The sequence below is a fragment of the Dendrobates tinctorius genome, unplaced genomic scaffold (assembly GCF_039654945.1).
Source record: "Dendrobates tinctorius isolate UK_male_01 unplaced genomic scaffold, ASM3965494v1 ptg000235l, whole genome shotgun sequence".
Classification (NCBI taxonomy): domain Eukaryota; kingdom Metazoa; phylum Chordata; class Amphibia; order Anura; family Dendrobatidae; genus Dendrobates; species Dendrobates tinctorius.
In genome coordinates this window covers 3,011,983-3,032,740 of record NW_027361902.1, presented here as the reverse complement: position 1 = coordinate 3,032,740, position 20,758 = coordinate 3,011,983, and the positions used below count along the sequence as shown (strand labels likewise).

Genomic DNA, 20,758 nt, shown 5'->3' with positions numbered 1-20,758 from the left:
AAGATCTGGGGGAAATGATCCAGCCCTGGAGCCCTGATCTCACTTCATCCAGTCTCTCTGGGATCACATGACGAGAGAAGGATCCGCACAAGCCTCGTACACAGAAGATCTGGGGGTGATGATCCGGCCCCGGAGCCCTGATCTCACATCTTCCTGTCTGTGAGGGATCACATGAAGTGAGAAGGATCCGCACAAGCCTTATACACAGAAGATCTGGGGGTGATAATCCAGCCCTGGAGCCCTGATCTCACATCATCCCATCTGTCTGGGATCACATGGAGACACAAGGATCCGCACAAGCCTCATACACAGAAGATCTGGGGGCAATGATCCAGCCACAGAGCCCTGATCTCACTTCATCCCGTCTGTCAGGGATCACATGGAGACTGAAGGATACGCACAAGCGTCATACACAGAAGATCTGGGGGCAATGATCCAGCCCCGGAGCCCTGAACTCACTTCATCCCGTCTGTCTGGGATCACATGAAGAGAGAAGGATCCGCACAAGCCGCATAGACAGAAGATCTGGGGGAAATGATCCGGCCCCGGAGCCTTGATTTCACATCATCCCGTCTGTCTGGGATCACTTGAAGAGAGAAGGATCCACACAAACCTCATACACAGAAGACCTGGGGTTGATGATGAACTGGCTCAAGAGCCCTGATCTCACTTCATCCCATCTGTCGGGATCACATTAAAGAGGAGGATCCGCACAAGCCTCATACACAGAAGATCTGGGGGTGATGATGCGGCCCCGGAACACTGATCTCACTTCATCCCGTCTGTCGGGATCACATTAAAAGAGAAGGATCCGCACAAGCCTCATACACAGAAGATCTGGGGGTGATGATCCGGCTTCAGAGCCCTGATCTTACATCATCCCATCTGCATGGGATCACAAGAAAGATCCGCAAAAGCCTCAGACAAGAGATCTGGGGGAAATAATCCGGCCTCAGAGACCTGATCTCACTTCATCCAGTCTGTCTGGGATCACATGAAGAGAAGATCTGGGGGTGATGATCAGGCTCATTGTCACTGGCGCTCCCCGCCCCTTTGATACTGGCCCCTCCCCTAGCCCATCTGTCTATCTCAACGGTCCGTCCCCGAACTCTGTCCCCCGGGCATAGTTTCCCCCGGAACCTAGATGACGGCTCCCTTGGTTCCGGCCTGGACACTCGACGGAGGCCATTCCTCCCACACTCCCCGGCCCTGTATGCTCGCCAGTCCTCGGACGAGGGTTTCTGTAGACTCGGGTTAGTCTTTTGGGATGACAGTCCTTGTCGCCATACGAACTGGTCCTGTTCGTAACGTTCAGGGGGTTTGCCAGCTGTTGACCACTCGGAGCGTCGAAGCTCGGGTGTAGTGGAGTCTTCTGGGGTGGTGGAGCGTGGTCGACTAGTTGATTCTGGTGGGATGTCCAGGTCCACTGTAGTGCCACTACTTGGGTGGCCCGCAGATACGACTGGGGAGTCCTCTTCATCATCCAGGTCCCAGACCAGGGGCGGGGGGTCGGGGACCTGAGGGGTCGGTTCAAGACGCAGGGGATCAGTAGACGTACAAGGCCGTAACATGTTACTGTGCACAACACGAGTGAGAGGCACGTTGTTTCCTTCAGATTGTATTTCGTACACAGGCCCGTCGGGGCATATCCGGCGCAACACTCGGTACGGGTTTACCTCCCATCGTGGCTCTAACTTGTTTTGGGGATGTTGATCAAGTACGAGTACCCGATCCCCAATCTGGAAGTCAATGGGTGGGGGCAGCGCTCCCCCCGGGTGTTCTAGATCCTGGAGCTTTGTGTGGACGATCCGGTGGAGGGTCTGCAGTCGGTGCCGGTGGTTTCAGACCCACGAGGACACTCCGGCCCAAGGTTGGGGTTCCTCCAGGTTTAACTCCACTTCCGTAATTCCTTTGCCTTCCCGTCCGAACAGCAATGAGTAGGGGGTGTAACCAGTCACTTGGTGCACCCAGTTATTATATACCCACACCAGCTCAGGCACATACTCAGGCCAGCGGGCCTTACGGTCGCTCTCCAGGGTGCGAAGCATTTGGATTAGTGTTCAATTGAATCGTTCGCAGGCTCCGTTTCCCTGCGGGTGGTACGGTGTAGTCCGAGATTTATCGATACCGTAGAGATGATGTAGCTCTTCCATGACTCTTCCTAGGAAGCACGCTCCTTGGTCCGAATGTATTCGTTGCGGACAGTCGTACACTTGGATGAAGTTTTTACAAATTGCATAGGCAGCCGACTCCGCTGTTTGGTCTCGGGTGGGGGTGACCACGGTGAACTTGGTGAAATGGTCCACCATAATGAGACAATGTTCTTACCCCTGATAGGCAGGACCTATGGTCAGATAGTCCACCGTGAGGAGCTCCAGGGGGGCTGATGTTACAATAATCTGCATCGGGGCTCGTCGCGAGGGGGGTTTAGCAAACTTCTTCCACAGCAGCGTGAAAGCATGGATGGTACACTATCTGCTGCAACCATTGTGAGGTCTTTTGAGCACCAAAGTGGGCCCCCTTCTCATGGGCTTCCCGGGCCAGTTGGTTGAGATGGGCTCTGGGCACGATCACCTGCCATATTGTAGCCGACGTTATTCGTGACACGGCTTTTCGATATAAAAGTCCCTTTTTGATGATTAGCTTTTCCCACTGGCGCAACATCAGCAACATATCCTGGGTCAAAGTCTGTCTCTGTGAGCCAGTGGGCAATTTACCGGTGGCCACCCATCGGCGCAGGAGTCCAACTTCTCCATCTTCCTGTTGCTGCTGAATCCATTTGTCGCGTGGTTGTCCCAGTATTCCTCCTAGGAGTCCCAGATGAGGCACTTCTTGCGCATCGGCTGTAAGCGCGGCGGTGGTGAGGGCGAACGGCGTCTCTTCTGCTTCTAATTCGTTGTCTCGATGCCTCCCTGGGGTGGTGTGTCAAATTCTGGAGAGCGCGTCGGCGTGCACGTTTTCAGCTCCCCGTTTGTAGATGATCTTATGGTTGAATTTGGCCATCCGAGCCACCCACCGCTGCTCTAGGGCCCCCAGTCTGGCATTCTTCAAGTGGGCTAATGGGTTGTTATCAGTCCGCACCACTACTTCGGAGCCCGCCAGGTACTCTGCGAATCGCTCCGTCATTGCCCACACTACCGCGAGGAGCTCGAGCTTGAAGGAGCTGTTGTCGGGTTTGCGTTCTGAGTTGTGCAGCGACCAGCTACCATAGGCTATCAGTTTCTCCCGGCCGTCCAGCACCTGTGACTACACAGCTCCTAGTCCCTGGAGGCTCCCGTCAGTATGCAAGATGAACGGTTGCAAAAAATCTGCATACGCTAATACTGGGGTGTCCGAGAGTGCAGCTTTGAGGTCTTGAAACGCATCCTCTTGCGGTTGCTGCCACTGGATCTTCCGTCCATTCGCCCCGGCGGGAGCCCCCTTCAGCAGGTCTTGCAGGGCTCGGGCTCGGCGTGCAAAATTCTTCACGAACCGACGGTAGTAGCCGGCCAACCCCAAGAAGGCCCGCACGTCATTCACTGTCTCGGGGGTAGGCCACCCCTGGATGGCAGCGACCTTTTCCAGGGATGGTCTGACACCTTCCGCCAAGACGGTATGCCCCAGATAGTCGATCTGGGTGCGGAAGAGGTGGCATTTCTGGGGCTTTACCTTTAACCTGTACTTCTGCAGGCGGCCGAGCACCTGCCCCAACCACCGCAGGTGGTCCTCGAACGTGGCGGAATAGATGATAATATCGTCCAGGTATATCAACGTGGCTTCAAAGCTGAGGTCTCCTAGACACCGCTCCATCAAATGCTGGAAGGTTCCTGGGGCATTGGCCATCCCAAACGGCATCCGATTAAACTCGAACAGTCCCATAGGGAGGATAAATGCCATCTTGGCTCTGTCTTCCTCCAATATCGGCACCTGCCAGTACCCACTGGCCAGGTCTAGAGTTGAAAAGTATGTCGCATTCCCCAAGGCAGACAGAGACTCTTCTATGCGGGGCAGTGGATACAAATCCTTGATGGTGCAGGCGTTCAACTTCCGATAATCCACGCAAAAACGCAGAGTGCCATCTTTTTTACGAACCAGGACAATAGGGGCCGCCGAAGGGCTCTGGCTTTCTCGTATGACCCCCTTCCGAAGCATTTGGGCTAATAGGGTTTTCACTTCCTGGTATAGCTGCGGTGGTATTTGCCGATATCGCTCCCGGATGGGGCCCGCTCCTGCCGTGGGAATCCCATGCGTGATGACCATGGTACATCCGAAGTCATCCTCGTGGCTGGCGAAGACACTGTAATATTGTCCAAGAAGTGTCTCTACCTGGAGAAGCTGGGCTGGCGCTAGGCCGGAAAGCTTGGCCCGCATTCTCTCCAGGATGGCTCGACCTTTCTCTTGGGCCGAGGATGCGGCAGTCTGTTGGGTTCGTACCGTTACTGCCCAGGGATCTTCGGGCTGCACCTTCAACTGGACCGCAGGGTCCGGCAGCATCTCCACCAATGGCCTTACTAGTTTGGCCATTTCGGCCCGGGGCTTCAGGGCGATATCTTGATCTTCCAGATTGACACAACGCACCAGGACGGCCCCCTCCCGCACCGTGGCCAGGGAGCGAGCCACCAGGATGCCAGGGTGCAGGCGCTCCGAGTAACATGGTTCCACCTGCACCTCCATGCCTTCCAGTGGCATCGGGGCGCGGATCGGCAGAGCCACCACCGTTTGTCCTGGAGGAAACGAGCGGGGGGGCCGCCGGCGCGATGACCTTGCCCAGCGCCTCACCCTCCTGGCACTCCTGGAACACTCGCGCCTCCCGCACCAACCGCTGGAAGACCTGCCCTTGGGCCGTGCGAGAACCCCACTGACTTAGGGTCTCCTGTGTGGGATTGTTGAGTAGATTGCCGAACTCCCGCAGTATGTTCATGCCCAAGATGATTGGATGATGGTCGTTAGTCTCTCCTTGGGTTAGGACCACTCCCCGGCGGCCGAGGGATTTACCACACAATGTCATCTGGAGCCACACCACTCCGGCGACAGGTACTGGCAGTTGGTTTGCGGCCACTAGTCGTATCATGGGCCCCCACTGGGGCTGCTCTGCTTCCGGGAAATGCTGCCGGAAGTAAGCTGCCGGCATGGTCGTTACTTGCGACCCCGTATCCACTAGGCACCGTACAGCACAACCCTCGACTTCGGCCCATATTATTGACTTCCACCACCCCTTGTTGTGGCTTCCAGCTCCGAGCGGCGTCCCCCATGCCTGGAGCCCTCTAGTTTAATGTCCGCCGGGGTGGGTATCTCCCATGCCGCGGACACTCCCGTGCGAAGTCGCCCAGTTCTCCACACTCATAACACCGGGGCGGTGAGGCTCGGCCACCCCAGGTATTGCGAGGCCCCCAGGGCCTGGGATTGTAGCCAGGCCGGCTGGGCGCGGGCTCCGTTCTCTTCTTCACTTCAGCCAGCTCGCCCCAGATACTCTTCAGTTCTTGTCTCATTTCCTCAATCCATTGAGGCTCTTCGACAACGCTTACGGAAGCCTCCATGCTCCGGGCCTTCCCCACACGCCATCCCCTGCTCTTGCTCTCGTACCCGGGCCTGACTCCCCACTTCGGAGAAGGCTATACGTGGGTTCACTCGGACCTGTTCCCGCAATGCCTGCTTGATTAGCGGGTCCCGGAGTCCAGTCAATAGCAGGTTGCGCAGGGTAATGTCGATGGGTCCTACCCCTATTTCGTCCTTCCTCTCTATGGCTGTGTATAGCTCCTGGAGGGCGTTCATATACTGGGTGATGGTCTCCCCCTCCCCCTGCATCCGACTGAACAACCGGGTTCTCAACTCCTCCACGTCTGTTGGATCCCCGTGGGTCTCTTCCAGGATCTGCAAGACCCTGGCGAAGGTGTTGCGGCGTCCCGGGGGTCTCAACATCACTGACTTCCGGGCTTCCCCATCTAGCACCATAAGGGCCACCTCAGCCTCTAAATCGGGGGGTCATGGGGTGCATGCGGAAAAGGCCCCGCATACGCTCTGTCCAGCTCCACAACAGCGTATAGGAGCCAGAGAACCGGGGCACGTTACTTTGCATAGCCCCCAGGGAGATGCTGGAGCGGGGCCCCCCCATTATCAGCAGCACCCGTGGCCCCACTCTGATCGGCCACCCCGTCTGCGCTTAGAGACTGCATCCTGCCGACTATGCCAAATGTAGTACTAGCAGGTACACAGGATGCAGTGACAAGTCGCGAGTCGGTTTGGTGCTTTTATAATGTTTATAGGCGTAAAGGGAACTTTCCTCAGTCTCAGCCTGTTCAACCAAAGGGGGTAACAAGGGTTGCCCTCGCAGGGGCTTAATACAGTTCACACAAACAGAGGAGAACACGACTACGACCGGCGAGAGCCGGTCACTATAGGTCCGCGGTATGGCCGACTATGGGTCCTTAACTATATAGTCATCTTAGCCGTCCTGACGTCCCTCGGCGTTCTGGACGGTGGTTCTTCGGCGGAGCAGCCAGTGGACCCAGCTGCTGAAGAGTTGGCGTAGTCTTTGAGCGTTCCGCCGCTCCTGTGGCACTGGGGCACCTCCGGCCCCGGAGGAGCCCTTGGACGAGTAGGCCGCAGCCCCTGGACGGGGGCCAGCGGCAGCGATGCGGGGTGGTGGGTGACAGGCCACCTGTGCAGCTAGCCGCTGTTGACGGGGACTCCGCGGTGAGCAGAGGCTCGGCCCTTGCCGCGGGCCGGAGCGAGACAGTGGTGGCCGCCAACGGCACTGGACTTGCCGCGGCCACTGGTAAGAGCAGGGCGGCTGCGGGTGGCGGGGAACAGGCCGCAGCTGCGGGCTGGAGTGGGACGGCAACGGCCGCTGGCGACCGCAGGTAGGCCGCAGCCGCGGGCTATGGTGATGCGGCAGCGGCCTGAGCTGGGGCGGCAGTGGCCGCGGGCTGGAGCAGGGCAGCAAGTCTCGGACGGTCGTCTCGGCGCCGTCCCTCTGAAGTCCTCAGTGAGCATCTTCCCTGGCACTGGTAAGTCGCTCTAGCTCTCAGTCGCTTCCATGGTCTCCTGCTGCCGCTGTGCCGGTCTGCTGACTCATCTCGTGACTGGCCCCTCCCCTAGCCTGTCTATCTCAATGGTCCGTCCCCGAACTCTGTCCCCCGGGAATAGTTTCCCGAGGAACCTAGATGACGGCTCCCTTGGTTCCGGCCCGGACACTCGAGGGTCGTTCCTCCCACACTACAATAAACTCCTCCAGCACTCCAAACACCAGATTCTCTCTCTCTTTCTCCAGATCCATGTAGCAAATGCTATCCCAGACAACAATCTGGCCTGCAGACCTAGGTTTTTATAGGAGAGAGGAGTGGTTAACCAAGCACAGCTGAAAGCAGGGATTTCCACATGGCCGATTAACCCCTGTCCTGCTGAAAGAAAACAAACACCCTTAATACGCCGGAGAAGTGCTTCTTCTCAGCGGCAAAGCAGGAGCCATCAGACGCTGTGGTCTTTTGGCTCTGTTCTGTCGCGGTAACCCCGTGACAGGCTCCTAAGTGTTTATAAAGGTCCCTTAGTCTGTTTCAGTAGCTCCACAATCATGGGGAACACTGCTGACTGACAGATGTCCAGAAGGCAGTCACTGACACACTTCACAAGGAAGGGAAGCCACAAAAGGTCATTGCTAAAGAAGCCGGATGTTCACACAGTGCTGTATCCAAGAATATTAATAGAAAGTGGAGTGGAAGGAAAAAGTGTAGTAGAAAAAGGTGCACAAGCAACCGGGATAACTGCAGCCTGGAAAGGATTGTTAAGAAAAGGCCGTTCAGTAATGTGGGGGAGATTCACAAGGAGTGGACTGCTGCTGGAGTCATTGCTTCACACCACAAACAGACGTATCCAGGACATGGGCTACAAGTGTCGCATTCCTTGTGTCAAGCCTCTCATGACCAATAGACAACGCCAGAAGCGTCTTACCTGGGCCAAAGAGAAAAAGAACTGGACCATGGTCAGTGGTCCAAGGTGTTGTTCTCAGATGAAAGTAAATTCTGCATTTCATTTGGAAATCAAGGTCCCAGAGTCTGGAGGAAGAGTGGAGAGGCCACAATCCAATCAGTGATGGTTTGGGGAGCCATGTCATCTGCTGGTGTAGGTCCACTGTGTTTTATCAAGACCAAAGACAGCGCAGCCATCTACCAGGACATTTTAGAGCACTTCATGCTTCCCTCTGCCGACAAGCTTTTGGAGATGGAAATGTCATTCTCCAGCAGGACTTGGCCCAGGTCCACACTGCCAAAAGTACCAATACCTGGTGTACCCACAACAGTATCACTGGGCTTGATTGAGAGTAAACTCTCCGGACCGTAACCCCATAGAGAATCTATGGAGTATTGTCAAGAGGAAGATGAGACACCGGACCCAACAATGCAGACGAGCTGAAGGCTGCTATCAAAGCAACCTGGGCTTCTATAACCCCTCAGCAGTGCCACAGGCCGATCGCCTCCATGCCACGCCGCATTGATGCAGTAACTGATGCAGAAGGAGCCCCGACCAAGTATTGAGTGCATTTACTGTACATTTCAGGAGGACAACATTTCAGATTTTACAATAATTTTTCAAGCTGGTGTTATAAAGTATTCTAATTTACTGAGATAATGACTTTTGGGTTTTCATTGGCTGTAAGCCATAATCATCAACATTACCAGAAATAAACACGTGAAATAGATCACTCTGTGTGTAATGACTATTTAATATATGAGTTTCTCTTTGTGTATTGAAGAACTGAAATAAATTCACTTTTTGATGATATTCTGATTTTGTGAGAAGCTCCTGTATGTGTATTATCAGATGTGTGCTGAGGTCTACAGATCCCCATCTCACCACACTCCCCAAGGGATGACATTTCATGTTCTTTCCTCGATGTGATGTACGTGGCTCCTTATTACAAGCGGTCTCTGCATGGAGTTGTTCCTAAGGGCATGGAGGACATCATATAGCTGGGCTTTATGTGCTGGGTATACTACATAGTATAGCAGCAGGCAGTGCTCTGGGGTCTAGACAAGAGGAAAACCATCCTCAGCTCCAAACTCGCACAGCATGTACAAGAATTAGTCTTCCAGGGTTCATGTCTTCGGCTCCATGTCCAAAATTCAACATGCCTGATCGTTTGGTATGAAGATAAATAAAACTCCACCAGAGGCATCTGACATTGGATTCTTCACCTCTTCTTATTGAGAATGCTTACATACATGCAGCGGGTGACACAAGTATTAGACGTGTCACCAACCTTCTAAGTAAATCTATGGTAAAGGAGCTATTGACGTGAAATTCTCCCAGATGTCGTGAACAACCCATCCAATCCACACAGGATAGAACTCCCCATAGATGTCCATAAATTATGTGTAACAATGAGAAATTACAAAGTATTGATCACATTACTGACATTTATTTAATACTTTGTAGAAAAACCTTTGGTGGTAATGAAGATTCAAGACTAGAGATAGGCGAACCCGTAGATGTTCTGGGCCAGTGGGTTTGGTCAAACATTCAAAAAAGTTTGGTTCGGGTACCAGAATAGTACTGGAACTCGAACCAGGAGCCATTTAGATGAATGGTTGGCCCGAACGCCCATTGTTTCCCATGCTGTCATCTGTGTGACAGCACGGAAAACACCGTCTCTGATTGGCAGTTAGATCTTTACCACCGGTGTGACCGGCAGTAACCTTTTTTCTGCCGGTTAGAGCTGCTGGCTCACATGCCATCATCTGACAGCGTGGGAACAGCAGCACTCTGATCAGCGGTAACCAACTTATCGCTGATCAGAGCTGTTGGTGTTTCTCACGCTCTCACACAGATGACAGTGTGGGAAACAGCCGATGTTCAGGCTGCCGAACCTGAACAGTAACACAGACTTCCTGGAGAAGTCTTTGTTCGGGGTCCACGCATGGACACTAGGTGTTCGGTACGGACCCCGAACTTTATTGTTAGAGTTCACCCATCACTATTGAAGATGCCTACTGTATGGAGAAACTAGTTGCAGGCATTGCTCAGGTGTGGTTTTGGCCCATGCTTCCACAAAACACTCGTCACATCCTAATGCTTCCATGGGCTCTTTCGATGAATTCTTGAGCTTTAGTTCCTTCCATAGGGTACAAACTTTTAGATGAGAGTGGATGTAAACCCATGCTGCCGTGGATACAATATATGATAAGACCAAATGCTGTATGAATGAAGTTTTAGTTGTCAACGCATTTCAAGGTAGTTATACCTCTTCATCAAGATAAACCACAATGATTCATACATTTTCTATTAGATTAAGGTCTGATTATGAGCTCAAACATTCTAGTAGCTTTATTTTCTGTCTCTGACACCAATTGAGTTTTCTTGGCTGTGTGTTTGGGATCAGTGACTTTCTGAAAGGTACACCTTCGTTTCATCTTCATCATCCTGGTAGATGGCATCAGATGTTTTTATTAATCCTTCCTTCAAATATATGAAGGTTGCCAGTGCAATATGCCAAAAAACAGCCCCGTACAATGACGTTTCCATCTCGATACTTCACGGTTGGGATGATGTTTATGCCTTTTGGCCTCCAAACATGGTTGTACCGTGTTTCCCCGAAAGTAGGACCCCCCCGAAAGTAAGACAGGGTGGGGGTTACGGGGGGGTCCTTCAATGTAAGGCCTCCCCCGAATGTAAGGCAGGGTTGGAGGCCGCTGTGAAATGTAAGGCCCTTACCTTTGGGCCGCCGCTGTCCCCCATTGGGTCCCCAGGCTCCAGAGGTGTCCTCAGGTGCAGCTGGGCGGGTCCAGCGCTCATGGGGTTAACTCGCCGTGTTAACCCCGCAATCCGCCCAGCTCAACAGCTCATTGGCCGCCCCTGTTCCCCACGTCACCGCCGGCCCCCGGCTCGAGCACTGATTGGTCCAGCAGCTCGGGCTGTAATTGGCCGCCCCAGCCCCACGTCACCGCTGTTTCCCTGCTGATTGGCACAGCGTTCCCTGCAGCACAGGCCTTCCGCACCCACAGCCGCACCGCAGAGGAAAACGTCCAGCATTTAAAAACCAAGCAGGGAAACATGTACTGTATAGGGTATGGGGCTGTGTGCAGTGGGATACGGCACTGTTATGGGGTGTGGGGCTGTGTGCAGTGGGATACGGCACTGTTATGGGGTGTGGGGCTGTGTGCAGTGGGATACGGCACTGTTATGGGGTGTGGGGCTGTGTGCAGTGGGATACGGCACTGTTATGGGGTGTGGGGCTGTGTGCAGTGGGATACGGCACTGTTATGGGGTGTGGGGCTGTGTGCAGTGGGATACGGCACTGTTATGGGGTATAACAGCATGTTAATAAATGTTAATTTATTGGTTAAAAAGAAATTGTCATTTTTTTTCGGCTAATGTAAGACCTCCCCCGAAAGTAAGACAGGGTGGGACTTTTTGGGGTAAAATTAATATAAGACAGGGTCTTACTTTCGGGGAAACACGGTATTATGGCATCCAAAGAGTTCAGTCTTGGTCTCATCTGACCAGATTAAATTTTCACAAAATTTCACAGGCTTGTCTAAATGTTGCTGAGCAAACTTTAAATGCGTTTTAACATGTTTTTTGTTCAGCAATGGAGTCTTGCGTGACGAGCGTGCATACAGGCCATGGGGGCTGCACGGGGAGCGGATATACAGGCCATGGAGGTTGTGTGGTGAACATGCATACAGGGCATGGAGATTGAGTGCATTACTTATCATTTTCTATGAAACAATTGTATCTGCTCATTCCGGGTCTTTCTGTAGCTATCCAAAGGTAGTCCTTGGTTGTCCACAGGTAGTCTTCGGCTCTCAACTGGTGGTCTTTGACTCTCCACTGATGGTCCTTGGCTCTCCACTGGTGGTCCTTGGCTCTTGCACAACTCTTCTGTTAAATATTTTTACTCCTCTGTCTGAAATCCTGTGGAGAGCACCTGCTTGTGGCCGGTTTATGGTGAAATCTTGTGGGGAGCACCTGGTCGTGGCTGGTTTATGGTGAAATCTTTTGGGGAGAACCTGGATGTGGCCAGTTTATGAATAAATTATATTCTTTCCACTCCTTGCTTATGTCCCCAACAATGCTCACTGGAATCTTCAGTAGTTTAGAAATTCTTCTGTAACTAATGCCATTAGTATGCTTTGCAGCAATAAGTTTGTGAAGGTCTTGAGACAGCTCACTGGTTTTCCCCATCACAAGATGTGTCTTGTGTGGCCCCTTGGTAAGGAGACACCATTTTATCGGCCATCAGTTGGACCAGCTGATATTATTTCTAACTTAAGGCCCTTTTACATTTAGCGATGCACCAGCGATCCGACCAGCGATCCCACCCGGTCAGGATCGCTGGTGCATCGCTAAATGATCGCTAGTGAGCTTTCATACAGAAAGACCTCACAGCGATGCAGCAGCGACGCAGCGCACGATACTTACCATTCACACACAGCGATCCAGACGTCCTCCCGCCCGCCTCCACGCGTCGCTGGACGTCACAGCAGGAAGTCTCAGCAGGAAGCGCCCGACGAGAAATGGAGCCGGACATTCTCGCGCGATCAGCGATGGACAGCGGGGGAGCCGGTCGCTGGTAAGTATCACACATAGCGATATCACTAGCAATATCGCTATAACGTCACAAAACCAGTGACGTTTTAGCGATATTGCTAGCGATATCGCTTAGTGTAAAACCCCCTTAAGTGGTAGGACTGCTTTCAAATTACTGATAGATCTCAGCCGGTGTCAGGACTTTCCAGGGCTTTTTGCACCTCTCTTTCTTCATCTGTTCAATACTTTTTCCCTCTGTCACTTCTCATACTTAAAGTGGGTACGAAAAGTATTCAGACCCTATTAAATTTTTCAATCTTTGTTTCATTGCAGCAATTTGGTAAAGCCCTGACCTAAACCCAATGGAGCATCTCTGGAGAGACCTGAAAATAGCCATCCACCAATGGTCACCATCCAACCTGAACAGGAGAGGAACTGCAAGGAAGAATGGCCGAGGATCCCCCAATCCAGGGGTGAAAAACTTGTGGCATCATTCCCAAGAAGACTCATGGCTGTACTAGCTCAAAAGGCGCTTCTACTCAATACTGAGCAAAGGGGCTGAGTTATGACCATGGGAGATTTCAGTTTTTCTTTTTCAATAAATTTGCAAAAATTTCTACATTTCTGGTTTTTTTTCAGCCCAGATGGGGTGCAGAGTGCACATTAATGAGAAAAAAAAACAACTTTTTTTTTGCATTTACCAAATGGCTGCAATGAAGCAAAGAGTGAAAAATTTAAAGGGGTCTGAATACTTTCCGTACCCACTGTTCACATATTTTATAGACATCTATGGATGATTTCTTTGTCTGTGTGGATTGGATGGGTTATTGACATACAGTGAAAATTTCATATCAAAAGCACTTTAGAAAGATTTACTTGGAAAATTGGTGACATGTTCAATACTTATTTCAACTGCTGTGCATCCTGTATTCCTCATGAACACATCACTCAGTCCTGCAATCATCCTCATTCAGTAATCCTTACACACACTCCTGTCCTGTAATCCTCATCATCGCACCATCTTGCCCTGTAATCCTGATTATCTCACTGCCCTGTCATCACACCTTACCATTGCACGTTCTTGTCCAGTAATCCTCATCATCGCACCATCTTGCCCTGTAATCCTCATCACTGCACCGTCCTGTACTTTAATCCTTATCATCACACTGTCCTGTCCCGTAATCATCATCATCTGGCCCTATATTCCTCATCATCACATCATCCAGCCCTTTATTCCTCATCATTGCACTCTCCTGTCCTGTAATCCTCATCATCAAATTATCCGGTCCAGTAAGCCCCCATCATCGCACTATCTGGTCCTGTAATCCTCATCATCACATGGTCTTGTCTTTTAATCCCCCATCAAGGCACCTTCCTGTCCTGTTCTGTAATCTTCATCATCATACATCAGAAATGCATTGCAGCATAGAAAAGGCATGACATGGCAGTGACATCATTCAGTGCCCATGGCGGGCATGCCAAAGTCAACTGCCGGTCCCTGCGCAGGCTATAGAAGAGGATACCATGTGTCTTGGGAGTGGAGCAGGGTAAGAATTGCATATTTCAAATAAAAAATAAAGTGTTAGAGAAGAATGTCAGACTGAAGGATATTATACCAAGAAGGGACCGGGATGGGGACATTATACAGGAAGAGCTCATTATGAAGGACAGTATTACTGGAAGGGGTTCATAACGGAGGAAAATTGTTCCAGGAAGGGACCCATGATGGGGAAAATTATTACTGGAAGGGGCCAAAGATAGTGATCATTATACCAGAAAGGAGAAAGGATGGTCAACATTATTACAAGAAGGGGCCCATAACAGGGGACATTATTACAGGAAGGGGCCATTATGGGGGAAATTAGAACATGAAGGGGCCCATGATGGTTGACTTAATTACAGGAAAGGGTCCAGGATGGGGGACATTATACCTGGAAGGGGGCCATGAAAGTGGCCAAGACAGGGGACATTATTACATGGGCAGTGAACTTGTATGTCTTTATAGGAACTAGAACGTTACAAGGGTCCATAATCTAACCAACATGCAGCTTGGCGCCCAGGTCCATCGACTGCCCTCATCATTGCACCGTCTTTTCCTGCATATAGGCTGGTGACGGGCAGCGTTATAGGACTCCTCCATTTATTATTATGATGGCCGGACTGTACACCACGAGCTCTTATGACCTCCTGTGTCCCCCCTATTTCCACATAGATTGTAGCTTGGCGCAGGACCCTCACTCCTCCTGTAACTGATGACCGCTATGTTACTCTGTAATGTTATTACTGTCTATGCGCCCGTTTAATTGTAAAGTGCTGTCGAATATGTTGGTGTTATAGACATAAACTTATGATTATTATTTATCACTATCCAGTCCTACAATGCTCTTCATCACCTTTAATCATTTGGCGTCATTTTCGTCATCAGCTGGTCTTGTCCCAAAAGACCTGTCATGAAGCCATTTGTTCCAGAAATCCTCACCATCACACAGCAAACAATACAACAACTTGCTGTCCTGTTATTTCATTTATCAGGAGTACTACACAAGGCAGAATACCTGCTTACCATAAAGCGAAAAGTCCATAGACACAACCAGTCCTCACAGATTTTCTTCAGACCTTCTCTCCCATTTCCAGTCTCGTCCCAACTGTCCCAGGAGCTGCACTTCTTAGCAAGAAATCCATGGGGGTCATGAACACCAAATTCATTGAAGAGCGCAAAAAACCTCCCCCTGTAGGTACAAGATGGAGACTGCTAAGCGCAATGTTACAGCTGCGGAGATATTCAGCACCTAACTTCTATAATTGGAGACACCTCTATTTGTCTGGCACACTCCCCTTCCAAAGCGAAGCATGAGACGAAGACCCTAAAAATACTCCTGGCACACTTCCATTCAATAGAACTGCACGTCCTACCTGAAGGTGCACCAGGAGTATTTTCAGGGCCTTGATCCCATGTTTCTCTTTGGAACAGAAGTGCAGATGGGTGCCAAGATGGCAGCCACTGACTTCCCTGCTCCATAACTTTCCACCGAATGTGAGGGGAGCCAGAGTCGTAGCCGTGGCTGACATAGGTTGCTCAATCACGCCCTGGTCTCCCGCCACATGTAGACAATGTCCCCTTTGATCTGCACCTTTTGTCTCATTCTCTGTTCCATCAGGATCCCCTCTAAGCTGCTGAGGACTGCTTTCCGGCAGTTTCAAACAAAGAGAGACAGAGTCCAATTCCAACTTAACATAAATGAGTTTACTTGGTTCCATTCTCAGTACGTTCAGTTCAATCACAGTTATATCACAGGGAGCATCACAGAGTATTTTCCTTTCTGGCTCTGTGCTTTCCCTTACTTCTTCCAGAATGTCCCAGGATCGTACTGGCTCATTCGGTACCGCAGCATTCCTTTTGGCCAGTCTAACTATCTTCAGGAGTTCCCCTGTCAGTTTCGTCCCAGACAAAAAGGCATCAGCCCATGTAGTTAGCTGCCACATATTGGAGCTGCAATGCATTCTCTCATGGTTGTGACCTTCGGTTCACAGGCCCTGAACGACTGGGCTCCTTGCTTAACGTTACGGGGTTCACCTGCCCTGTCCGGGCGCTCAGGCCCTACTGACCAGAATGAGGAAATCCTACAGCTCACCCACAGTTGGCCCCTCCTAAATTTACTGGTTCCTATGTTTTTATTATTTAGTCCTAATCTGCCCCACCTAGTGGGCTAACTTAAATACTGCACTCTCCCTATATACAATGTACGCATAGCTGCATTGAGGGACATAATATATACAGAGTAGAACACTTACATTTACCAATGTTTTACCGGGATGTGTGTGGGGCTTACAACAGTCTTTGTAACTCCTTACACGAACAGCAAGATTTTTCTGGATATCTACACCATTTCACAAAAAACTATAGAAGGATCCAACATCATAACTTCGACGTCTAAACCTTCAAGCCTTCTCAAGAGCTGGAGGCAAACTATACTCTGTCATACAAATTAGATTACATTGATCTCTGAAGAATATCCCGGACGTCACTGGACAGATTATATCACTACAAAAACCAAAGGATTGAACTCACCAATTGACTGTTGGCTCCAGCCGAGCTCACTGTAAGTACTTCATTGTGCTCCTCAATCCCCGAAATCTTATATTACCTCCTCAGAAGTACTTCCAAGAATCTACAGTATATTGCTAAGTAAATCAATATTACAGAAAAACTTTCATTTTTCATACAACCCAATTTGTATCTTGAGTCTTATTCACACCTAAGTTCTAAAACGATTCCTCTACCAACCTTTGATCTACACCAGACTCCCAACAAAAGCTGCCTCCCGATCCCGGTGTGTACGGAGGAGTACAATGCCAAATTACGCATACTCTGCCGATTCAACCATCAGGGCAGCCAGAGTGGATAAACCTGATAAAGTCACTGGCCATTATTAAAAAGGCTCAGAGGCTGTAAAGGGGGAGTTAAAAGTGTGGATGAGCGAACCTGTTCGGAAAATTTTCGCCGATCTCAAAATCAGCTGTATGATGAGCGGGGGAGACATGTTTTATGAGGAGAGGGGTTTGTCAAGGTTAGAAGAGCGGCGGAGTGTAATTTTGTTTTGTTTTTTAATAATTGAATGTGTGTACATTCCGGCAACCAATCAGACCACAGAAACCATCCACAACGTCATGACACAAGGTTGTCTGCGATTGGCAGCCAATGTCACCTATCCCTCTCTCTCTATATATATATATATATATATATATATATATATATATATATAAAAGAGCAGATATCTTGTTTTGTTGGTGCCATTTTCTCAGTGTAACAACGCAAAGAGGTCGCTCCTGCGCTAATGCTGCAAGTGAACATGTCCGTTAGCTAAATAGGATCCTGTCATGTGTGAAATCGCTCTTCAAGCATCGACGTAGATTGTGGAAAAACTGTGTGGCCGTCAGGAGGCTCCATTTGCTAATCCAAATCTTTTGGGATAAAACAGTGTTGTAGTGATGAAGGCCACATCTGCTCATCAAAATCATTAGGCATAAGAGTGCTTTTCAGGCACACTATCTAAGAAAATAAATAGTGACTGTTCTTGTAGTGACAGGTGACTGACAGCTGTGGGCCTACGGTTGTGAAATAGCAGTTTACAAGAGAGGAAGGCTACTTCCAACATGAGTGGGAAAAAGCAATGTCATGGTGGAAGGGGGAATAGGCTTGGTATTCGATGTGTGCGTGTACGTGGCGTGATGCAGTGACCGCTGCGACAACTAGGGGGTGCTGTCTGGGTCATGCACACAGGCATCTCCATTATTGTGATGGAGAAAGGATGAACGGCAGGATGGTAAATGACTGTTATGTATCCCAGGGTGGGTGGCCCTGGGATGGAAGCTGAAATATGTGGTAATCAGCAGAGGTAATGCTGAGTGTTTCTTACTATGTGTCAGGGAAGGCTTTCAGGTGGCTTGGTGAGATGGGCGGAACCAGTCACCTACAAACCCACCCAGGGGCGTGTCTGAATGTCCAGGATAAAGTCTCTGTGTGTGGCTGTGTGAAATAGGACCTTTAGTGAGGTCATAGGCATGTGATCCATACCTCATCGGTGGGTGTGGTTATGGACCATATAATGTGTCTGAGGTCTGGTCACATGGAGAGAGTGTGTACCTGAATGGTTCAGGGTGGAAGGTCCTGGAGGGTCTAGGTGTTGGAAGGTGTGCTGCTTTCCTGAATAGCACCTGCTGCGACCTTGGACCTGGTGAGGTCGGTGTGTTGGGAGTCCCTGGGAGTAGGGATGGATCCCTGAATAGCACCCGGTGAGACGTGAGTGCTGGACGGTCTCAGGATGGGACGGACGTCCTGAATAGCACCCGCTGAGGCCCTGGACCTGGTGAGGCCGGTGTGTTGGGAGACCTAAGTAGTAGGGTCGGATCCCTGAGCAGCACCCGGACTGGCCACGTGTGCGAGCAGAGTCTGTGATGGCCTGCATTTGGGGAAGCCACTGCCCGGCTGTGGTTCTGGAAACGTGGGGTGGCCTAGTGAATAAGGCACTCTCCGGAACGGTGAGTCCAGTGTGGCCGCTTCCCTGGGAGAAAGGACTAACCAAGATGCAGCCTCTGGAGCAGGAGCTCCCCAGAGGTAACCCCAGACAGGGGGAAATAACTATGTTGAGGCTATAGAGCCTGTTACTGGACATGGCACAGCCTGCGTGGCCTCATAACTGAGAGAGCGGAGCTCTAATGTGAACACTGATCTATCTGGTGAACAAGACTGTTTTCTTTGTGTTGGTTTATATGGTTTATGCCGTTCAATAAACCAGGGGAAGAGTCTTGAGGAGATCATTTGCATATTCCCAGTGCCTTCTGGGATAAGTGAAGAGTCTCCGCGAGCTCAACGATCACTGGGTTTTGGCCGTTGCAGCTGAAAAGAGGAAATCGGAAAACCAGGGGAAGAGTCTTGAGGAGATCATTTGCATATTCCCAGTGCCTTCTGGGATAAGTGAAGAGTCTCCGCGAGCTCAACGATCACTGGGTTTTGGCCGTTGCAGCTGAAAAGAGGAAATCGGAAAACCAGGGGAAGAGTCTTGAGGAGATCATTTGCATATTCCCAGTGCCTTCTGGGATAAGTGAAGAGTCTCCGCGAGCTCAACGATCACTGGGTTTTGGCCGTTGCAGCTGAAAAGAGGAAATCGGAAAACCAGGGGAAGAGTCTTGAGGAGATCATTTGCATATTCCCAGTGCCTTCTGGGATAAGTGAAGAGTCTCTGCGAGCTCAACGATCACTGGGTTTTGGCCGTTGCAGCTGAAAAGAGGAAATCGGAAAACCAGGGGAAGAGTCTTGAGGAGATCATTTGCATATTCCCAGTGCCTTCTAGGATAAGTGAAGAGTCTCCGCGAGCTCAACGATCACTGGGTTTTGGCCGTTGCAGCTGAAAAGAGGAAATCGGAAAACCAGGGGAAGAGTCTTGAGGAGATCATTTGCATATTCCCAGTGCCTTCAAGGATAAGTGAAGAGTCTCCGCGAGCTCAACGATCACTATCGGCGCGCGAATTTGGGCTCATCTTTCATCGTTTTTAAGAAATCTCAAGATGGAAGAGGCCAGGAGCCATTTGGTGAGCTGCATTTCTTGCTACATGTTCACAGATTTACCAGTGGAAAAGCCAAACTTCACATGCCACAAATGCAAGCTTGTGTCCCTGTTGGAGGAAAAGTTGCAAAATCTCGAAGAGAGGTTAGCTACGTTGAAGATCATTAAGGAAGGTGAAGAGTTCTTGGACAGAGCAGAATTATCTCTTCATGTTACAGAAAGAGAAGAAATTCGAAGTGCACCTGAAGAAACAGAGGAATGGAGACATGTGACCCAGAGAAGCAGGAGGATCAGGAGGCAGTCAGCACCCATACTGCTCAGAAACCAGTACCAGGCTCTCACGCAGGAAAACAATGAAGAAATACATCAGGATAAGACTTTGCCAACAAGCAGCAACCTTGTACGCCTTCAGAGTCCTCCTGGATGGAGAAAGAAAAATGTTGTGAAGAAGAAACGGAGAGTGGTGGTCATGGGGGATTCCCTGTTGAGAGGAACTGAGGCCGCTATCTGCAGACCGGATATAACTTCAAGAGAAATGTGTTGTCTTCCAGGTGCAAAAATTAAAGATGTGTCTGACAGGATATCAGGACTCTTCAGACCTACAGATGACTACCCATTCCTGCTACTACATGTGGGGACAAATGACACTGCAAGAAACGACCTGGAAACCATCTGCAGAGACTTTGAAGACTTAGGCAAGAAAGTGAAAGAACTGGGAGCGCAGGTGGTCTTCTCTTCCATCCTCCCAGTGGATGGCCATGGAACAAGGAGGTGGAATAAGATTCTGCAGGTGAACAACTGGCTACGTCGATGGTGCCGTCAGCAACGATTTGGATTCCTGGATCACGGAGTGAACTACTTATACGATGGACTACTTGCTAGAGATGGGGTGCACCTTACGAAGACTGGTAAGCATGTATTTGGAAGTCGCCTTGCTACACTTGTAAGGAGAGCTTTAAACTAGAACAACATGGGAAGGGAAGCAAAAGACCAGAAAAAGCCATACACCTGACAAATGCTATTGAGAACTCTGCTATTAGAAGTGGAAAGGAAGAACAAAGACGAAAGAATCTAATTAATAAAAATATTGGAGAAAGAGAAACCAATCACAAACTAAAATGTTTCTATACTAATGCACAAAGCATGGGCAACAAACAAGGAGAATTGGAACTACTAACACAGGAAAAGAA

General features: G+C 50.2%; 1 protein-coding gene across 1 annotated transcript in view; it reads right to left on the bottom strand.

The window, feature by feature from the left end:
• WDR97 (WD repeat domain 97) overlaps positions 1-20,758 on the bottom strand; it is an 850,927-nt gene that overhangs the window by 106,162 nt on the left and 724,007 nt on the right. The window contains exon 18 of the mRNA XM_073556560.1: positions 15,068-15,233. Coding sequence (XP_073412661.1) covers positions 15,068-15,233 — 166 coding nt within the window. The remainder of the gene's footprint in view (positions 1-15,067; positions 15,234-20,758) is intronic.